Source organism: Condylura cristata, unplaced genomic scaffold, assembly GCF_000260355.1.
Source record: "Condylura cristata isolate star-nosed mole 26May11 unplaced genomic scaffold, ConCri1.0 scaffold00016, whole genome shotgun sequence".
NCBI classification, from domain to species: Eukaryota; Metazoa; Chordata; class Mammalia; order Eulipotyphla; family Talpidae; genus Condylura; species Condylura cristata.
The window spans coordinates 14,999,714-15,022,249 of NW_004567117.1; the positions used below are offsets into that span (position 1 = coordinate 14,999,714).

Below are 22,536 nucleotides of genomic sequence, written 5' to 3' on the forward strand. Positions count from 1 at the left end.
AGTACAACTAAACCATTTTTAAAAAATAAGTAAAATGCAGTATTTGTACATCTGAAGCAGTACAGATAAAATTGCAGAAAGATAATGTACCATCCCATTAATAATGGTTATCTCAGGGAGCAGAAGAGAGGAAAATTAATTCTTTTCTTTATACATCTTTAAAGATAATTATCAGTATAAATAGCAACATTTAACATTATAAGTATATGCTGTTTTGGAATTAATTCTCAAAAATAACAAAGGAAATTAAAAACTAAATCAAAGTGTAGCAAGAGACTCAGCTCCAGCAAACAGTATCAGACCTTTTCAATGTTTACACACCACAGAGAAGGGATAGGATCAAGTGCAAAAGTGAGTTAAACTAAAGAAAAGAAAAAATTCAAATGGCTATTCTTTTAAAAGGAAAGAAAAATACTAAGAGAAAACCAAATGTACGTGGGTTGACATAAGAGGGCTTCCACTACAAGAAAAGAAGTAATAGGAATATTTCTGTGTAAAGTTGCAAAATATCAAAACTTGAAAATACAAAAAGCTGATAGACTGAATCATATGGATAATCAAAAACAAAACAAGGCAAAGTAAAAGTAATATTTGGAGGGGATTTGCCCTGGTAGTTATTCATTTGTTTGCTTGTTCATTCATATCTTCAATACTTATTTATTGAGTTCTTCCATGTACCAGGTACTGTTTGAGCACAGAGATTATAACAATACAGAAAAGAAAAAAAAAAATCTTGTTCTTATAAAACTTACATACTAGTGCAGAGAAACAGACAATAAATAAAAAACAAGGTCTCTCTTTTCCTCTGTGTGTGTGTGTATGCACACACACCCATGTACATACAAACATAGCAAACATAGTTGAGAAGTGGAGTAGGAGGTATCTAGGGGAAGAGTTGTTATTTTAAAATAGGTGGCCTGGGAAAACCATGCAAATAGGATGAATTTATACAGAGGACTGAAGAGATGAGATGGCATGACCCATGTGGGTATCTGAGAGGAAAGCAAACGTAAAGGCCCTGAAACAGGGGAGTGATTGGCATGTTCAGGAAAACAAGACGAGTGTGACCTCCTTATTTCAAAAAGTTTATAAGCCTGGGCCCTCCCTGGTGGCACAATGTGTTAACACTCAGCACTATGAAGTTGTCCACAGCCATTGCACATGAGTTTCATCCACGGCCAGGGAGTTGACCCACATGGTGCGGCAGACCTCTCCTGACCCGTCTGCTACTCCCCTCAGCTGTGTATTCAGTAGATCTGTTTGTTCTGCACCCCACTTTGTCTCTGATGAAGCCTCTCACCCCCTGAACGTCTGGCCTCTACCCCAGTTCTTAGATGCTTAAATAAATAAATTTTTAACAAAAGAAAAACTTAATAAGCCTAAAACAGTTGAAGTGGAGGGGTTCAGGAAAGGCAAAGAAGAGTGAAACAGCCAAGATTTTTATTATTTAATACATAATGAAGGAAGCAACAACAAAAACCAAAACACATCATGCAGAGGTGGGAAGGAAGGTGGGGAAATTCCAATATGTTAATAATGCTTATGGCAAAGTAGTCACTTTATAGAATAATTCAGTTTTATTCTTTATGCTTTTCTGCATCTTCTAATTGTTCTAAAATTAGCAAATATTACTTTAAAATATTGTTAAGGGGAATAAATTAGTCAATAAAGGTATTGAGAAACAACTATCTAAGAAAAAATGTAGCCTCCCTGGTGGCACAGGGGTTAAAGACAGTGTTATGAAGCTATCACCAGCCACTGCTGGTGGCCAGGGAGCTGACCCACTTGGTGATCAGGCCTCTCCTCACCTGCCTGCTGCTCCCCTCAGCAGTGTATTTCAGTGCATCTGAATGTTCTTCCCTGGACTCTGTCTCCAGTGAATCCTCTCACCCTTCCCCACATCTCTGGCATACACCCCAGTTCTTATATGAATAAAATAAGTAAATCTTAAAAAACAAAATAAAAAATTTATAAGCCACTTAGAATTATATAAAAAATATTCTAAATGTGATAACAGAGAAGGTCTTTCCAAGCTTTCAAGAGCAAAAAAAAACCACACACACTTTTGACATTAAAATGTTTTTTTGACCATAAAAAAGTACAACTTACTACATAATTAACTGGTCAAAATATATATCATAAAAGGGTAATATTTATACTTATTGAGGTTATCCAAACATATAAGAATGCCCTAAAACCAGTAGTCAATAAATAAAGAATAAATAAGGAAATATAAAATAACTAACATAAAAATATTCAATTCAAACACACTAGTAACAGGAGAAAGAAGTATTAGAATAAATTGCCATTTTTATTTATGAGATTAACAAAGATTTACCTTAAAAAATGCAAGGCTGGGATAAGCTATACTCAATCCATTTCAGGAGTGTAAATTAATTCAGTGTAATTGGAAAATCAATTTATATTTATCCAGTCTGTTTATACTCTTTGACAAGGTAATACCCCCTATAGGAATCTATCCGAAAGGACCCCAAATAATAGGTTACACTGATACAGCTTACTATATGCCAGCGACTAATCAATGTATGTGTTTACATGAAATAACATTAGGAATTTTGAGTAACAGTATCTAGTTTAATCCTTACAATTTTAATATAGGCAAATATATTATTATCTCTCGACCAGGGATCAGCACCTGCAGCATAAAGAGGTAGAGTCATTGCCCAAGTTTACATAACTAGCAAGTAAAGGAACCAAGAATCCTAACCAGACAGTTTGACTCCACAATCATGTGTTTAACCGCTCTGCTATATTGCCTCTGGATTTGAATGAACATACATACAAAAATGGTCACATGAGCAATATTGAAAATAGGAATTTCCACAAGAAAAGTAAAATATTCCACAAGAGGGGCCCTCCCTGGTGGCGCAGCGGGTTAAAGCACAGCACTGAGAATCTAAAGCCGCTTCCGCATGAGTTCGATTCCCGCCTGCTCCGGAGGTGACCACATGGCGTGGCAGACCTCTCCTGACCCGCCCGCTGCTCCCCTCAGCAGTGTACTTCGTCAATCTGCCTGTTCTGCTCCCCACTCTGTCTCTGGTGAATCCTCTCACCCTCCGCATCTCTGGCCTGTACCCCAGTTCTGTATGAATAAATAAATAAATCTTTAAAAAAAAAAAAAAATTCCACAAGAGAAGAAATTATTAAATAATAAATAATATATATAGCATACTTTTTTTTTAAGATATGGTTTTCCTATAATAGGCTTTTTAATATTTAGGTTTTTCTACAGTTCTCTAAGAAACTTCAGTCTGTTAAGAAAGCAAAAATAATATATCTGGAGAGGTGGATCCTATGTTTCTCATTCATATAATGTTGTAAGCCACTGTTACTTTAATAGAAAAAAAATTAAGAAAAGGCCCTCCCTGATAGCACAAGGGGTTGAAGCTCAGCAGGAGTTCCATCCCTGGCCAGGGGGGTGACCTACATGGTGCAGCAGACTTCTCCTGTCTCTCCCACTGCTGCCCTAAGCAGTATATTTTGTCAGTCTGTCTGTTCTGCTCCCCACTCTATCTCTGGTGAATTCTCTCACTGCCTCTGCACCTCTGGCCTGTACTCTAGTTCTATATGTTTAAATAAATCTTTTTTAAAATTTTAAGAAAAAATGAACATTAAAAAAGAAAATATTGTGTACTTAAAAAGAATCATAATTTAATCTAAAGCATCATTGATTGTAATACTATGACATGTCACGTCTTATCAAGAAAGGAAAAAATGCAGTATGAAAAGATATTCAAGTGTGAGCTAATTGATTTAATTAGATATAAATATAAATAAAACTTTGTAGTCTGTTATGTTAAAATGAAAAGGTAGTGGTCCCTTCTGAAGATAATTTTAGATCAGTGTTTTCAAATATGAAGTGACATAACATGGTTTATCTTTTCAGCCTGAATTTTCAAGTCTTCCTTTCTCTTTTGTGGCAGAGTTAATGATGCACCAGCCCAAAGAGGAATACAGAGATTCCACACGTTTGCCAAGAAGTTCTTGCTATATTTTTCTTTTCAAACTGTATTGTTTCCCAATTACTTAGATAACTATGTAATTTGAGGACTATAGACCCACACCTCCATATGTGCACCTGGGTCATAAACCCTCCACCAAAGCTCCACTGCCAACATCCTATCACCTTCCTTCTTCCATTGCCACCTCCTCTGCCCCCAGTGCCAGCCCCATCACCCTCAGTCCCTTGTACTCTGGGAACCTGTAGTTTTCATAGAGTCTAGGAGTTACCTTTGTTGTGTTTTGCTAACTTATTTTCTTTGTGTTATTTACATTCTGCAAATGAATGAAGCCATTCAGGAAACACCTTTCACTTTTTGGCTTATTTGATGTAGCAAAATCACCACAACATCCGAACATTTGTCCGCAAAGGTACAATTTCACCTTTTTTTTTTTAATAGCTGAGTAATATCCCATTGAACACACATAACATATAGAATCTGATCATCTATTAGTGGTTATTTAGGTTGGTTCCATGTTTTGGCTATTGTGAGTTATGCTGCTATATACATAGGTGTGTGTATAAATCTTCATTTTAGTAATTTTGTATCTTGAGGTAAATATGTACAAGTGGTATTGCTGGATCACATCGTTTTTTATTCTTTTTTTTTTAAGATGTATTTATTTATTTATGCATACAGAACTGCGGTACAGGCCAGAGGTGCAGGGGCAGTAAGAGGATTCACCAGAGACAGAGTGGGGAGCAGAACAAGCAGATCAGTGAGGTACACTGCTGAGGGAGCAGTGGACTAGACTGGAGAGGTGTGCTGCACCATGTGGATCACTTCTGGGGTCAGGTATCGCACTAGCGCTGAAGCAGCTACTGCTTCCCGGGTCAGGTATGGCGCAGTGCAGCGTCCTAACCATTTGCGCCACCACGGAGGGCCTCATTCTGATTTTTTTTTTTTTTTAGGTATCTCCATACCATCTTCCAGAGAAGAGGTATGAATTTATAATCCCACCAACAATGGATGAAATTGCTTTTCTACACATTTGTTGTTTCCAATCTTTTTTTTTTTTTAAGATTTTATTTATTTGTGCATACAGAGCTGGGGTACAGGCCAGAGGCTCAGGGGCGGTGAGAGGCTTCACCAGAGACAGAGTGGGGAACAGAACAGGCAGATCTACGAAGCACACTGCTGAGGGGAGCAGCGGGTGGGTCAGGAGAGGTCTGCCGCGTCATGTGGTCACCTCAAGGGAAGGCGGGAATCAAACTCATGCGGAAGTGGCTTTAGCTTCTCAGTGCTGTGCTTTTACCCGCTGGGCCACCAGGGAGGGCCAGTTTCCAATCTTTTTAACATAAGCCATTTTCAAAGGGAACTTAAAGGCTTTTTTACCACAAAAGAAACCACTACAAAAACAAAAGGGCAAGCTACGGACTCTGAGGAATTATTTACGCAGCACAGAAAAGTTATTTGCACATCATATGTCCAGCAAGGAGTTCATTTCCAAAATATTTAGAGAATTCATATAACTCAACAGCAATAAAAAAAGTGTGGAAAAATCCAAAACAGATACTTCTCCAATGGAGACATACAAATGTCCAAAACGCACATGAAAACATCTTCAACATCACTTATTATTAGGGGTGTGCTGTCTATTTTTCATAACAAAAGAGAAAGTGTTGCTAAAATAACACATTATATATTACTAAAATTTCACAGACCAGAAGCGCTCACCCATAACATAGGGAAACTGTCTAGTAGAGTAACTTGGAAATGCTTGAAAGCCATAAAACGTTAATAAAGGAAACAGGTTTAACAGGCGGCTTGATTGAACATGGTTGAGTGGATATTATGCAGTAAGGAAAGCCACTTGGAATGTAATAGAATCCTTAGGAAGGGTAGTAGAGAGGGAAGGAGAAATACTGGGACATGGGAGCTTTGTTAAGGCAGAATGGGCTTTTAGCCAAGGCTATAAGAGAAATGTGAAAAGGGGCGGCAACGGGAAATTCATCATAATGATGGAGGAAGTAATCGTATGGAGACATGGACTCCGCACTAAGTCCAAAAACGACATCAGTAAGATCATTACATGTATCACATAGAGGGCTATGTTTGTGAAGGAGCAAAACGACACACTTTTCCTTGCAGAAACACGTTGTACATCCTAATGGGCACAAAATAAGATAACAAAGTGCAAAATAAAGACAGGAATGTTATCGTCAATGTCATCATTCTTCTGTTGGATGCCTGTAAACACAAACTTCTCCCTCCTCAGGATTTATTATGATGATGATTATTATTATTAACAAGGAGCAATAGGAAAAATAAGTTAGGTTTACTATTTTATAATCATAAAATTTTTGCAATGTGATTGTTCATTAATAAATCCTCACTACAACCAGGCAGCTACTGGCCTACTCAAAATGAAATGCATTCTCTCTTCCACAGTTTCAGTATACATTTTTACACAGGTTCACAGTTCCTTCTAGGAAACCCCAAGGAAACTCTGAGATTCCAAGGACACTCCAAGGAGTGGACATACATAGGTTACTGGCAACTCCAGGGGAATCTCAGTCGGATAAAGACAGGCTATAAATAACCTCACCATAGGTCATGCCAGGTTTTGCAGCCGGATGACCCCAGGGTACTTTATAATCAGATTTGCTATACCGCTTTTCCTTACAGTGACAATAGTAGCAAATATTTGGAATAAATAGCACATTTACAGTCACACTTCTGTCTCCTTTCCTAAATCTCTTAGTTGTGCCTTAATATTTTTTGTCAATTTATAGCTTTAACTTATTTTCCAAAATAAAGCTTTGGGTTCTTTTTAGTGATCTTCTATTATGTTTTTGCTACCTTCACTTGTTTATGCTTTTATTTTTCTCTTCAAAATCCTTCTTTACATATTGTTTCACTTGCATTTAAATTCATTTGTATCTCAAAAGTGAATTTATTTCCTATATTTTTGTTTTTAAGCAAAGATTTTTAAGGCTTTCTTCAATTTACTTCTAAGAACTATGCTTCAGCATCTCACAAGTTTTGAGACTGAGAACTTTTATTGCTGTTCAGTTCTAAATTTTTAATATCAATTAATTTTTCCTTTTTAAAAAATTATTTATTTTATACATACAAGAACTGGGGCACAGGCCAGTGATGTTGAGGGTGAGAGGATTCACCATAGACAGACTGAGAAGCTGAACAGGCAGATTGACTGGAGTACACTGCTGAGGGGAGGAGCTGCACAGACAGGAGAAGTCTCTTAGGCCATGTGGGTCACCTCCCTGGTCAGGGATCGAACTCAAGTTCAGTGACTATGGCTAGCTTCATAGCTCTGTAGTTTAACCCGTTGTGTCACCAGAAAGGGCCCTGATATTTCTTTTCAAGAGTTTTGATATTTTTTCCTGGTTCTATTGAGAAATAATTGACATTCATCACTGTGTAAATTTAAGGTACATAGCATGAGAACTTGAGTTGCATGTATTATGAAATGATTGACCACATTCTGTTCAGCAAACATACATTTTCTCATATAGATAAAACAAAAAGGGGGAACATTTTTCTCCTTAGATGAGAACTCTTAGGGTTTACTCTTTACATTTTTATTCTATATCATACACCACTGGTGTCATCATCATGTTATACATTAACTCTAGTACTGCCTACTGACTAACAACTAAATTTACACAAGTTGTTTATTCATTTTTAAGTTCCTAACACATATGATAATGAGTGATTTTCAAAAAGATTTATTTTTTTATGCTTACAACAGAACAGGCAGAACAGGAAGATCTACTAAAATACACTGCTGAGGGGAGCAGCGGGCCAGACAGGAGACATCTGCTGTGCCATGTGGGTCACCTCCCTGACTGAGGATTGAACTCATTCTGCAGTGGCTATAGATGTCACAGTGCTGTACTTAACCCCTTGCCAGGGAAGCTCAATTATTAGTGATTTTGATAAGTGTTAAAATTCCATCAGACTCTTGCAAAGAATGAGGTCAATTTTTGTAAATATTACACATAGTTTTGAAAAATGTATATATATTTTCTCAGATACAGGTTTTTACTGGATTTTCTACTTCAGAGCTAGCCAATATGTAAGCATTGAGCAGATGTGGCATTTGAATATGACCAGTGATATGTTGTGAATTTGCTTGATTTCTAAAACATTGAAAAAAAATGTAAAATTTCTCATGAATCTTATGGTATCATACCGTTTTGAATATACTGAGTTAATGAAAATATATTATTAAATGTTTCCCTGTGTCTGTATGTTTCTGTAGCAATTAGAAATTTTTTAATTCTAGTGGAGTTATTACATTTCTACTAGATAGAATGGTTCTATACTTTATTGTTGTATGAGTCAAGTTTCTGCTAAGTGTTAGAGTTTTATACTTTCACTGGTAATTATCAGCTGTTTATATACCCCAATGTCATCAAATATACTATTACGTGTATAATAGTTACTATTTATTGTGTAGGGTCCTTTATTACTATTACTATGTTTGCTTTAAATTCTTTGATATTATGCCTGATGATGTTCTATTTTAATAGCCTCCCAAATTTAACTTTTTAACAAACATCTTTTTCTATGAGCTGCTACTTTTTTTTCATTCCTTCCTTCTGCTGGACTAGCATGTTTTCTTTACTTCTCACCCTTTTTTCTGGATCTTAAATTTGCAGCAAATCCACTCCTAGGTATCTACCCAAAGGACACAAACACAATTCAAAAGGATGCCTCCACCTGTTTATTGCTGCTCTATTTACAATAAGGAAGAAGTGGAATCAACCCAAAAGCCCAAAAATAGATGAATGGATCAAGGAGATGTGGGGTGTGTGTGTGTGTGTAATAGGAATATTACTCAGCAATCAAAAAGGAAAACTCATGCCTCGTGTATATATATATATATAATTACTGTAGTTATATATATTATTGTAATTATATATTTATTATTGTAATAAAAGAACATCAACTAACCACCATAAACCAGAGACATCTTACTGGGGAGGAGAGGGCAACAAGATCAAAAGTGGGATGGGAAGAGCACACAGAACTATGGTGAGGATACATGGGTGAAGTGGTGGTGAGAAGCCCACCAAAAAAATAAAGAATAATGAAAATATATTATATATATATATATATAAAACATTTAAAATTTTTGTATTGTATTTTGTATGACTCTTACATCTTGATACTAATATTTTAAACACTACTAATTCTACCTGAAATATTTCCAAGTCTAGTTTTCCAGTCTCTCTATTCTCCTTTGGAGTGCTTAATCTATTCACTTGTTATTCACATGCATCTTGTCCTGTATCACATTTCAGTCCACCTTTTCTTTGCACCCCTCAAAATGTTTTTATATATTTAACACATTTTATGTAATGCCATTTTTATTAACCTTATGCCTTCTTCTGAGTTTTCATTATTGCTGTTAAGACTGAATTTATTTTGCCCTGACTATATTTATTTGGTTGTAACATTTAGATTGATTTACTTTCTCTAAGTACTTAGTAATTTTATCTTGTTAAAATGTTTGTTTCTTTTGATTATTGTAAAATATTCCTTCTAAGTCTAATTTCTATTTAGGCAATAAGCTTTTACTCTTCAGTAGTAATATTTTTCTTCCTCAGCACTATTATTATATATCTATCTGAATATGGGCTCAGGAGCTTTTTGGTCCTGATTGGAAATTACAATCTAATATTCATAGATTCAGTTGTGGAAAACTGTCAGCTTTTATTCTGTATGATTTCTACCAATCCTTCCATTTCCCCCATCTGAAGCTACTACATTAAAATGTTACATTCATTTCCCAAGCTCTTAAATGTTACTTCAAATACCTCTTAAAAATCTTTTTCTTTGTGCACAGGACTGTTTCTCACACTATCATTTAATTCACAAATTTCCTTTTCAACAGTATCCAGCCTACAGTTTATACCAACTGAGCTTGTTTCAATAACAGTATTTTTCACTCAAAGGTGCCTCGTATATATGTTTCATTTCTCCATGTTTTGCTTGAAGATCTATGTGAATGAATGCATGTATTTCTGAGTATCCTAAAGTTCATATTTTAAAATCTGACATTTTTATATAAACTTTACATTGTATGAGTGCATGTTCTAAATTATTTTCACATCTTTTAAAAATTAGGTTTTACTTGTTTAGACCTAATCACCGTGGTTTCTAATACATTTGTTCAGCTTCAGATTAAGAGGCTAAATAGGTACTTTCTAGCTCGGCTTCCTCAAACAAGACTAGGTAGTAACCAGCAGCAGCAATACTTTTATTTATCTTCTTTACAGCGTCTTTTTATGAGTAAAAACAATAGGGAGAGCCACATCTTGGCTTCAGATTTCAAGCACTAAACTTGGCTCCGTTACACAGTCATGTGTAAATAACTTTGTTATTCCATAGAACCTGTTCTCACGCTCTACTACCCACTTCTAGATGGATAATCTAGGGTCCCTATGGTTTCATCCTCACCAATTTACATTCTTTCTACATATAGATGCTTAATTTGTGTGAGTCTGGCTATGTCAGCTTTGGTTCACTTTAAAAAAAAAAAGTTTATTTTTGCGTAGAAATGGGTGCAAGCCAGAAGTGCCAGGGGTGAGAGGATTCACCAGAGACAAGGTGGGGGCAAAACAGGCAGATTTTACTGAAATACACTGCTGAAGGAGCAGCACCTGAGACAGTAGCTGAACCCTGTGGGTCAGCTCCCTCCCTGATGGGATTTAATTCAGATCATGGTGGTATAGCACTGAGATTTAACACCTATGTCACCAGGGATGCCATCTAGTGGTAGTAGCAGAATGTGCTTGGAGAAGATACATCAAAGCATAAATTAACACCTTCTTGCTCAAAAGTCTGCATGATATATACCATGATACACACACACACGCACAAACATACATTTCCTCCCTCCTCTTTTAAACACACACACAAAACCCAAAACCAGAAAAAAAAACACATATTGGTTCTGGCCTTATGTAACTCATCTTTTTCCTTTTATATTCTTCCCCCCCCCAAAAAAAAACTGAACTGAAAACAAGACATTTTTAGTGATATTAATGATTAAACATAAAATGTTACTATCTCCCTGCAAACTATTGCAAATTATGGTTCATAAAACATAACAGAATTTACGTAGACCTTATTTCAAAGAACCAAAGAACTAAGAGCCACTATTCGTGGCTTGGAATTCAATTCCTTCTTATGAAAATCCAGTTACAACTTATTAAAACTCAAAATGTCTTTTTTGGGGGGATGGAGGATGAATGACTTTTAGAATAGCCTGAGAGTCGTGAATAAAGAAAAACATTGCTGTGTTTATTTAGAGAGTATTACCCCTTGGAGCCAGCTTTTGCACTAATGCATTTTACATTAGTGTGCCGCATCAGGAAATCCTGACTTTTTGGTGCCAAGGGGGTAATTAATATCAGTTCATGTTTTCAAAATGGTTGTGTTTATGTGGGAATGAGGAGTGAGCACTAACATGTAGAGCTTCAAGTATGAAAGCTTGCTGTGAAGCAAGATCTTGGGAAAGAATGGAATACTGAAATTAATGAACAGGAAATCAGATTTCAATGGATATAATGGTATTAGTACTGAAAAGAGAGCCACAGCCACACTTCCTTACTCTTAATTTACTAAGCATTAAAAGAAGTAATTCCCTAGTATAGTCATATTGATGGAAAATAAAAAGCCAATAGCTCTGAACAGTATTTTGATTCACTGACATCAAGGCCATTTTTTTTAATTTGTGTATTAGATATATATGAAAAGCAATTATTATTCCAAAGTTTCCTTTCATAGCAACAGAACTACACCTGCTAAAAATATAAAACTCACCATATTTGACATGAGCTGAAAAGTGTAAAATAAAAAACATTTAGTATGTTTTTTCCTGAAAAGAAAAGTTGACAGGAAAACTAGTATCAAGGCACATACATCACATAGAAAAACACAAAATCAAAGGAAAGGGCAAGAGAGCATGAGTGAAAAACAAAAAACAAAATAAAGCAGTGAAGTCATAATAAAGCTAAAAACCTAGGAATTCATGAGGTCCCACCTGACACAACTCCCAAACTATGCACCTGGAAAACATGCAGTTTATAAAAATCTGTAATTATACAGATGCTCAAAAGTGCTAAGTATGAAACTTACTTTACCAATACTTTAAAATTAACTCAGCTTATCATCACTAAATATAATAAATGCATTGGTGATGGAAAGCAAATGTTAATAAAAATACAAAAATTTTGTCAGTTCATTTATAAGCTGAATAATTAATTATAAAGTATACAATAACTTGTTATTTCTAAAAATTACGACTTCATGCAACTATGGTAGTACTAACTGGCCATCCACTGCATAACCCTCCAGGAGTAGTTATATACCTACTAGAGAGCAATTATTGTGGTCAGTGATGTGCTGTATTTATTAATGGGACTGAAATTCCTATTCAGTGACGTTTTGCACACACTGCCAGTGTACTACATGGACAATAAGATATTACGGACATCCTAGCTCCTCTTCCAAGATGCCCTCCTGAATTGGTAAGCTAGTGAAATACTGAAGTACTGTTTGGAGGACAACATATATTTACACAACAGAATTGACACTTCTTGTAATTCATCTCCAAGATGATTGTCAAGCAATGCATGATTGAATAGGCTTAGTTTCCATAATAAATTCATAAGATAGAAATATCTATCTTATTTCAAAGCCTGTAGACAGTAGAGGGATAGACTTCACTAGGCCATTCGAGGGACTTGTGATTCTGTCAAGCAAGCACTGCCCTTTTCTATTTTTCAAACTCACAGGGCCAAAGCTCTCTGTCATGTTCCAGTCTGTGAGAAATAGGAAAGAGAAAATGGAATACACTTTTTTTTGCTGTTTCAATTATTTTTATTTTATGATAGTTTATTTTTACATCATTTTGTACATTTTTTTCCCCATCTCAATTGTAATCCCCGCGGGTTTCCCATCACCAAGTCACCCGTGTGCCATCAGGAGTACACTTTTAAGTATGATATAGAAGATACACTGATCATACCAATGCACACCCCCTGGTTGATTGTAAAGTCATATGACCACACTCCATTGCAATGGAAGCTGTTAAATGTGGCCATGATCCTATCCAAAACTTGTTTTTTTAAAGATTTATTTATTTATGCATACAGAACTGGGGTACAGGCCAGAGGTACAGGGGCGGCGAGAGGCTTCACCAGAGACAGAGGGGGGAGCAGAACAGACAGATCAACGAAGTACACTGCTGAGGGGAACAGCGGTCGGGTCAGGAGAGGTCTGCCGCGCCATGTAGTCTCCAGGGCAGGCGGGCATCGAACTCATGCGGAAGTGGCTTTAGCTTCTCAGTGCTGTGCTTTAACCCGCTGCGCCACTAGGGAGGGCCAAAACTTGTTTTTTTAAATGAGAGCACTGGGAAACAGTACTTGCTAAGAGGCCTAAAGTTGATGAAAATGCTTCAGAATATTCAAGACTTCTTGTTCATTTATTTTAAAAATACGCACACACACATCTACATATATATGCAGTACATGTATATATGTATATATCTGTATATGCATGTATGTGCATAATACCCCTCCCATTTTCAATCTCATTTTCCATGTTAAGCAATAATTTATATTGTCTTTACTGAATTAATGTTATGCTGCATCATTTATTTCTAAGATTTGGATATTTAATAGAACATTTTCTATTTATTTCTAATTTTCTTGTAAAAATCAAATTGGGATACTTATGGACAGCTATGGAGTTAATTAGTAGAGTACAACAAATCAGAGCTTAAAATTTTAAGATCTCTAAGAGATTCTAATCTACTATATAAAGACTTTTTGGGAATTACCTTATCATTAAGGACTTGCTATTAAGTCATTCTTTATATCTTGGCAGTTAACTCTAACAAGAAAAACACCTTATACTCATACAATGAAAACATTATCATCTTGCTGATGGAAAAAAGTGTTTTATGACAATAAAATTAGACTTAAATGAGTTTAGTTTTTTAAATGGCACAAGCCAAGCATGTCATAACTGTAACTAAATGTTTTGAATAAGAGAAAAAGATGACATCTCAAGTTAACTGATTTATTCAATAAAGGTTGAAGTGGTTTTCCATATCAGAAAAAAAGTTAACATTCTTAATCATACCATGTAACAATTATAGAAAAATGGAAATATATACACAAAAACTTTAAACTTTAATAGAAAGACATTATAATCATAACTGAAAAAATAATGGATAGATGTGCTAGAAAAAATAAGGAATAGGTACATGTAGAGAAAGCCATTTGTAATTATTTTTGTATATATTACTTCTCATCTCTTACACAGCAAATATCTCAGCAGAAAAATGGACAAAGGAGGAAAAAACAAAAAAAAAAACTATTTCACTAAACATTTAAAAAGACAACTTACAAATAAAATATAGGAATTATATATTAAATTCTGAGCTGGCATTTTTTAAAAGCCTATTAGACATGCAAAATTTAATAAGAGTAATAATCTGATGTTGGCAATGATATTCTTCCTAGAGGTGCAATTTTTAAAATGCACAGTCTTACACGTAACATTAGAAATCCAGAGAACAGAAATACCCTAATAAGCTTACCAAAAAAATGTAAAAGGCACTTTCAGATAGTATAGGCAAGCTTTGATAATAGCAAAAAGTTAGGAAAATAGGCTACTTCTTTTTTTTCCTTTTTTTTAGACTTATTTTATTTATGCATACAGAACTGGGGTATAGGCCACAGGTGCAGGGGCTGTGAGAGATTCACTAGAGAGAGCGGGGCGCAGAACAGGCAGACTACTGAGGGGAGCAGGGGCCGTGACAGGAAAGGTCTGGTGCTCCAGGTGGATCACCTACAAGGCCAGGGATCGAACTCACACTGAGGTGGCTGTAGCTCGCTTGCAGTGCTGCGTCCTAACTTGCTGCACCACCAGGGAGGGCCCAACACAAGCTATTTCTAACTGAAAAAATACTGCAAAGCATTATTCTACAGGTTAGTTTTGTCCAAAAAGACAAAATAATATATGTTGGCATATGTGTAAGAATGGAAGAAATGTACCAAGACTTAAATAAAATACTTTAGGAGATGAAATTGTGGGGGAAAAAATCATTTTCTGTATGATCTATTTCTGCTGTTTTGTTTTGTGAATGACATTTTTAAATAAAAGAAGCAGTAGTGATTTATATATACAGACTGAGATGGCTTCTAGCCATCTGTTAAAAAGTTTCAGTATCAGGAAGAATCCTTAAAGCCCAAGGAATTTTTTTAAAGTAATATTTATATTTGAGAGATCCTTACTGAAATAATTAAATGACACAGTGCTTGCTTCAATGTATGAGACTGCTCAGGAGCTGTTAAGTGAGTAAGCTGCATTCCTGGTATTTCTTTCTATTTTAGTCTATATTTAAAGATTTCATTAAACATTAAAAGCAATGTGCCACCATAACTCCACAGTACTAACATATTCTCAAGCAACTAAACCAACACAATTAAATATTGTAAAATGTTGATCAATAATCACTCTGCTCTATTTTTAGTATAAATTACTTATGGAATTTTGAAGAATGGCATAGTTCTTATTATAATACATTTGTATTAAAGAAAAATGCTCTGTTTTGGAATATATAATCTAAATGGGAGTGTCAAGTTTGGTGCACATTACTAGTGAAGTTATTCTTCTTACTAGGTATCAAAGGAATAAGGTAATTTTTGTCACCACCAATTAAAAACTTTTACGAAATAGGACTGTTATAAAACAATTAAACCTTGCAAATGCACTAGTCTCCAGGAAGAAAGTCCTGGAGGAAATTCTGCTTATTAAAATTGCAATTTTAGTTTCCATTAAAAGGAGAATAAGACAACAGAAGATGGGTTGGCAAGACAAATTATTTCTTAATGTCAGTTGAGCTTATTTCAAATGAGATAACATATCTACACCAGGTTGGGTTCAGCACAATTTTGTCTCTTCAACTCATTTATCTAATTCAGTCATCTTGATTATAGCCTCCTGGACTTCATTTTCAGAGAAAGAATTCTGTAACAAACAGCCCACACAACATGCTGATTACTGAACAGTTAATTCTAATTAACTTGGGCATGGCAAGAGAATTTTGATAAAGTCCTAGAATACAAACATAGTCTGCTTATAGTGGACTAACTTATAAAAAATAACACAGCACAGTCTCTAGACAAAACATGAGAGTCAAAGAGATCTAATTTAAAGAAACAAATGAGAAAATTAAAATCACAAATAATTTATTCTTCCGTTAGAGTTGATACAGTTTTAAATAGCAACAAAGTACACAGTGGTGGAAAATTGGCACAGAACCTATAAGCATTTCAATCACAATAAGGCTCTCCATTCTTTATCTGTTAAAGCTTGTTGTTCACTTCCTACTGACCAAGTTAAACAAAAAGCCTTTTCTGACCTTAAGACACATACACACACTCTCATACACACACAGAGACACAATGAAATTCTTTCTTTTGATTATAGTATGTTGAGAAGAATACATTTTGCTTATTCAAATGTATGGGATCCCTTCTGTTCTGTTTCCAGTCAGAAGTAGAAAAAACCAGTTCAACTATAAGGAATACATCTTATTTCCTGGACACAGGCAACTGTGATGAAAATAGCAACTTACCTTTGAGCTAGATGCTTTCAGATTACATTTAAATAAATGTGGTTATAAACTTCTGAATGCATGATTTCCTGCCTAATGCAAAATCCCTGAATTTGGCTAAAATAAGCAGGCATAGGGCACTTTCAAATAATGACTAAATATGCCACATTAATAATCAAAAGTAATCTAGAATGCAACTTGTATGCTTTTAATACACATCAGAATAAACCTAATTAATAGCATTTTCTTAAACATCTCTTTTGTCTATTATTGAACATAAAAAGGGGGGAAACTTAAAAGTGACTCTTTATAAGTGGTATTATTTCCAGTTAAGAAAGTTGAAATAATGGTCTGGAAGGTTTCCTGAACTATTCTATTACATAAACCAAGTATCCTCCAAATGTTAAAAAATAAAATTGAATTAATGTTGACTCTTCTTATAAAATCTCTGATATTACGAAGTTCCCTGATTACTCAAACTAGGTAAAATTAATACTTTCATTTTGTTATTGCTATTTTAGGAGAGAACTGCCATGTCATTTACTGTAAAACTGTTACTCTTATTTTCAGGTCCAACATGAAATATTTCTTATTGCCTCATATTTTAAAACTGTATTACAAATAATCTTTAGAAAAAGGATTTAATCCACAAAACTGGAGGCTTTTAAAAAATGGTTCCCCCCCCCACTCAAAACTGTATCACAGTGCCCTTGATTATCTAACAGATAAGAGATTGGAATTTCCTCTACATTACATAACAGTGGACATATGGTGTGCTTTGTCTTTCCCCTCACCTTTATCTTTATAGTACATCATTTCGAGACCAACACAATCAAGCATCCATCAAACTCCAATCCTCATTAACAGAGGATTTTTGATTCTGTCCGGCGCGTAGTGTACCGCTTTGCATATTCACCACATGAAATAAACATAATATACAAAATATTGCTGCTGTAAAAAGTGTACATTCCCCTCTCCCCCTTACAAAAGAATCTGTGGAAAAGTATTAAATTCCCTTAACCTTCATAAACATACAAAGCTGTTCACACCTTTCAGTCTGTAACAGTCCATTTGAAACACAGTTCAAAATCATTGCAAATTGGTTATATGTCATTGTATTTTCTGTCCAATGTTGCCATCTAGAGTAGAAATGTGAAATCAAGAGTATTTTTGAGCTACTAAAGCCTTTTACAACTAAGCCACAAAGGCTGCTCACTGATGAAACAGCCATATCCACAAGATTTTTCCAAAAACTAGATGGAATGGAAGGATCTCTATACAGGGAGGTGTCCACAGTGCTGAGGTGACAATATGGCTGCTAAGAGATACTGGCTAGTGGAATGGAAGGGTTTTTTCACTGCTGGTAATTTCCATACTGTCCCTAAAAGATAAAAGAACACACAATTAGATAATCATTTGACCATAATATGACCATAATTAAAATAAAAATAAATCATATAATACAAAAGCACATCATTTACAACAAATTATTTTTTTACATATTTAGGTATTATTTCTTCCAACACTATCTTCAGTAGCAAATGACTTCAAAGACCAAAATATGCAAGGGATTATTATATTTTCAACCTAGAAAGATTGCTGTCAAATAGTGAGAATAAGTGGTGACTGAATTGAGCAAGAATGAATGAAGAGCTCTCATTCGAAATTCTGCTGTGGTATATGTTAGTATATAAATTACATAATAGTGTGACAACTGTGACTGTTTAGTTTATAATTACTATTATGAATTAACATCAAGAGAGTATTTGGGATAAGTTGCAAGTGAGGATGAAAAGGTAACTGGAAAATAAAGGAAAAAGAAACCTCTCTCCATACAAAAGGTATGTGGGTCTCTCCCTGAAGGCAACAAATTATCAGCAGAAGTATTCTGATAGCTGATACATCAAGTTAAGGGAAGTTTGTTTTGGTTTTTTATTTTTACTAAGGTAGACTCAAATAAAAAAAAAAGGTAAACTTGAATATCTACAAGCTGACAGGTCAGGAAGACAAAAAGAAAAGTACAGATAAAGGGGTGATAATACAGTAGTAAAGAAATAGCTAGCATACAGCTATTACGGTTAGCTTTTAAAGAACAGAAGGATCACCTTACCCTATAAAATTAGGAGACATACAAAAAATTTCATTAAACAGCTCATAAATGTTCAAAATAGATATTCACAAAACATCTATTTCCCAAAAACAGGACTTACTAAAAGCACAAAATAAGTTAATTGCTTCCTTACTAAATTTCCCCTTCCAAGCCTGTTAATTACTTTGTACCAATAAAATATTCTAGAATTGAAGTACTTCTCTATCATTAAAAGTAGTACAATAGTTTACCATTTCCATAGAAACAAACACTTGAAAATCTGTTACAGAACTGTTTAAAGTTTTGCTTTAAATTTAAGTTATGCTATATTTAAAGTTATGCTCATCTTGAAATATTTAGGGGAAGGGTATCATTATTTAGGATTCAATTTTAAATACTCTGACAAAAACCAGGGATATATATTAAAAAAACAGCATTGGCTTTACAATGTTGATAATTGTTAAAGTTGGTTGGTGGATAATGTTTTTTTTTGTATTTGTGTGAAGATGCCTATAACTACACAAAGGTGAAAACAAAAAAAAAGTCAATGCTTACTGTACAGAAACTTATTATTAGACTACTTGAGTAATATAAATCTCCAACTATATTAGCTTTCTATTTATAGTGAGAAAAGCTCTCCGAGAATCTGGTTCTTTACATATGGGATAGCAACATCTCCGTTTCGAATCTCAATTTTCTTCCCATTCATGGCTGCATTAATTTTAACTCATTTGCTTGTTAGGACACTTGAGAGGACATGAGAAAGGCTTTTAAAAATTATAAATAATCATAAATAAGCAAGTCTCAATGCTGGCGGGAAATGCTCCCCCAGTTAATACATGTAATGAGATACTAATGATGAAATATACTGCACATATTATGAATGATGTGAAAACAGAAGAGAGGTTAAAGAACTGTTATAATTTATCTACTACAATATAAATTATTTGAGGATAGAGACAAGGTTTTATCCATTTTTATGCTTCAAGTATTAAAGACTATCTGACTTATGTAAGACTTCTTCAAATAAAGTATAACAAACACACGGTAACAATTATATAATTTATTGAGCAAATATATGCTCATCACCATATTTTGAAAAACAGGAAGAAAAAATTAAGTACAGAAGTCTTATTAGAGTTCAGAAAAGAAAAGAATGTGAGAGTCTTAAAAAAGGTTAAGATTTGAACAGTAAAGAAAAGAGGGCATTCAAATAAAAGGACTAGCTAAAATGAAGGCATAGAGAAAAAGTACGAGAATCCTTAGGGAAGTGAAAATTAGAACTATACAATAATTAAGATAGAAGGTAATAATTATTTAGCAGCACAGTCTGAAGTGATGGAAAAAGTCTGAGAATATTAACAGTAACTCTTAATATATCTCAGTAACTAGACCTTACATGTACCATGTCAGATACTTTAAAAACTACTTTGTTCTATCTATATCCTATGTAGTTAATATTACTCTCCCTTTTATGGATGAAGATACTGAGGCACTGAGAATATTGAGATTTTTAATAACTGCATGCCTGATGATACCAAATCAAATCACAAGTAAGCCCCTTGAAAAGTACAAGGTATATTTGCAAATATTTACAAATTTTAGGGTGAGAAGTTTGGGTTTTAGAGTGAGATAGCAATTACTATGAACTCTGTAAAAGCAGCTCATGGCTTGGCAGAGCAGCAGAGGATGCCAGGCTCCACGGGACAAGCAGGCCAACCTCAGCACATGCCTGGATTCATGTTGCAGTGGAGTTTGGGTTTTGAAAACAGCACCAATTTTGTCTGACAACACACCAACCAAGTTTTAAACTGTGAATCCGAAAGTCATAAAAAGTCAAGGCAATAGGTGGCTTCAGACACCTTCGTCAGAGACACTTACCTGGGCAGACCTTTGCTTCTGATCCTCTGGCAGGGCCACCCCTGCCCTGAGCACAACTAGCACTGCCTCCTGACTAGCATCACTGGCCTGTGCCCGGCAATTTAAAAAGATTTTTGTCGCTGGATTGTGGCCTGACACTGTCAACAAGTGCCACTGGCCAGTGTTTAACACCTCTAAAAACTCTCCACCACTGCCTGATCCTTGCTTAGCACCTCTGCCCTGGCCCAGTGACTCTCAGAGCTGTTCACTGCTGTCTGATCCTCAACACTGCTTGCTGACTGGTGCCACTGGCCTGTGACCACACCACCTCCCGCGCTGTCTCCTGTTGCTGTTGTCCAGCTCGCCTCTGGACTGCTGCACACCACCTCAGAGCACCACCTAGGATTACCTCCAGCTGCCACTGTGAACTGGGTCCTGGACCACCACTTATCAATGTTTACCAACTCCATGCCCTCACTGAAAGGACAATGCCATCACTCATGAGCAGCTTTTATCATATTTTAGCAAATGTACTCCGTGGTATTTATCTATCGATAAATGAGCTTCAATTTATGCCCACATGTAAACCTCCACATGGAGGTCTAAAGCAACTTTATTTATAATTGCCTGAACTTGGAAGCAACCAAACTATCTTTCAGTAGGTGAAGGGATAAAATGTGATACATCAGACTGAGAAATACTACTCAATGCTTTAAAAAATATGTTTTCCACACTACTTACAATAACTAAAATATGGAAACAACGTAAGTGCGGTAAATGAAATGCTGCATGATATGGATATAGTGTAAGAAAGGTGATGTCAGGTGACAGCTATTGTGCTGTTATCGTAGAATGTAACTACAGACAGCAAGGTGGTATAGCCCACTACACACACACGTAAGCCATATGGTATGATTTATCAGGACCACTTTGTATGTATGTCTGTCAATGGCCAAAATGTCATCAAGCACTATGAGCTCCCCCAACACACACACACACACACACACACACACACACACACACACACACACACATGCGCACGCGCGCCACTATGGACTACTACTGTTATAAAAAAGATGGAGCTTTTCCATTTCCAACAACTTGGATGAAGGTTGAGGGGCTTATGCTAAAGTCAGAAGGAAAAAGACAAATACTAATGGTTCTAATTATGTGATAAAGAAACAGCAAATGAACAAACAAAACAAAAACAAATCCTGAGATTCTGATAAGAGAACGGTGGTTGCCAGAGGGAACAGGGGTATAGGGCGGGTAAACAGAAGACAGTGGAGATTCACAAATACTGAATGGGACAGACAACTAGAGGGCGTGGTCCAGGACAAGGGACAATGACTGCAGGACTACCAGGCCAGTCAGGGAATCTAGGCATGGGGGAGTGGAAGTGGCATGAAGGCACACATTTCTGAGGGAGAGGAAATTCATACAGAGCTGCTGATGTGCCCAAGCAGGGCAGTCCCAGCCAAGGAAAAAACAAAAAACTCTCTAGCCTGTGCCTCCCCCCGCTTCACCAGGTTGGTACTGACTTCATTGGGCACACTGACAGCACAGAGACTTCAGAGTCTTAGATCTAGACGAGATCTAAGAGAGGAAGGATATCAATGATGCCATAAACATGAACCAGACCAGTACCCGCCACAATGCACAACATATTGAACCACAGTGGCTGATCCCTTCCGGTTGCTTCCCCATTCTTTATGACTCAGCAACTACAAAAACAGGTGTCAGCCAGCAATCCCACTCCTAGGTATCTACCCAAAAGACACAAAAACACTGATTGGAAAAGATACCTATATCCCCATGTTTATTGCTGCTTCATTTACAATTGGAAAAATATGGAAGCAGCCAAATACCCAAAAGTAGATGACTGGATAAAAAAGATGTGGTACATATACACAATGGAATATTACTCAGCAACCAAAAAAGAGAAACACATGTCTTTT

The 22,536-nt window shown here is 35.7% G+C and overlaps 1 protein-coding gene across 2 annotated transcripts in view; it reads right to left on the reverse strand.

Moving 5' to 3' along the window:
* Nucleotides 1–14,776: 14,776 nt before the first annotated feature.
* The window catches only part of SS18 (synovial sarcoma translocation, chromosome 18), a 63,802-nt gene continuing 56,042 nt past the window's right edge, over nt 14,777–22,536 (reverse strand). For both annotated transcript variants that reach the window (XM_004683799.2, XM_004683798.2), the window contains one exon: nt 14,777–18,010. In XM_004683799.2, coding sequence (XP_004683856.1) covers nt 17,984–18,010 — 27 coding nt within the window. In that variant the 3' untranslated portion in view covers nt 14,777–17,983. The remainder of the gene's footprint in view (nt 18,011–22,536) is intronic.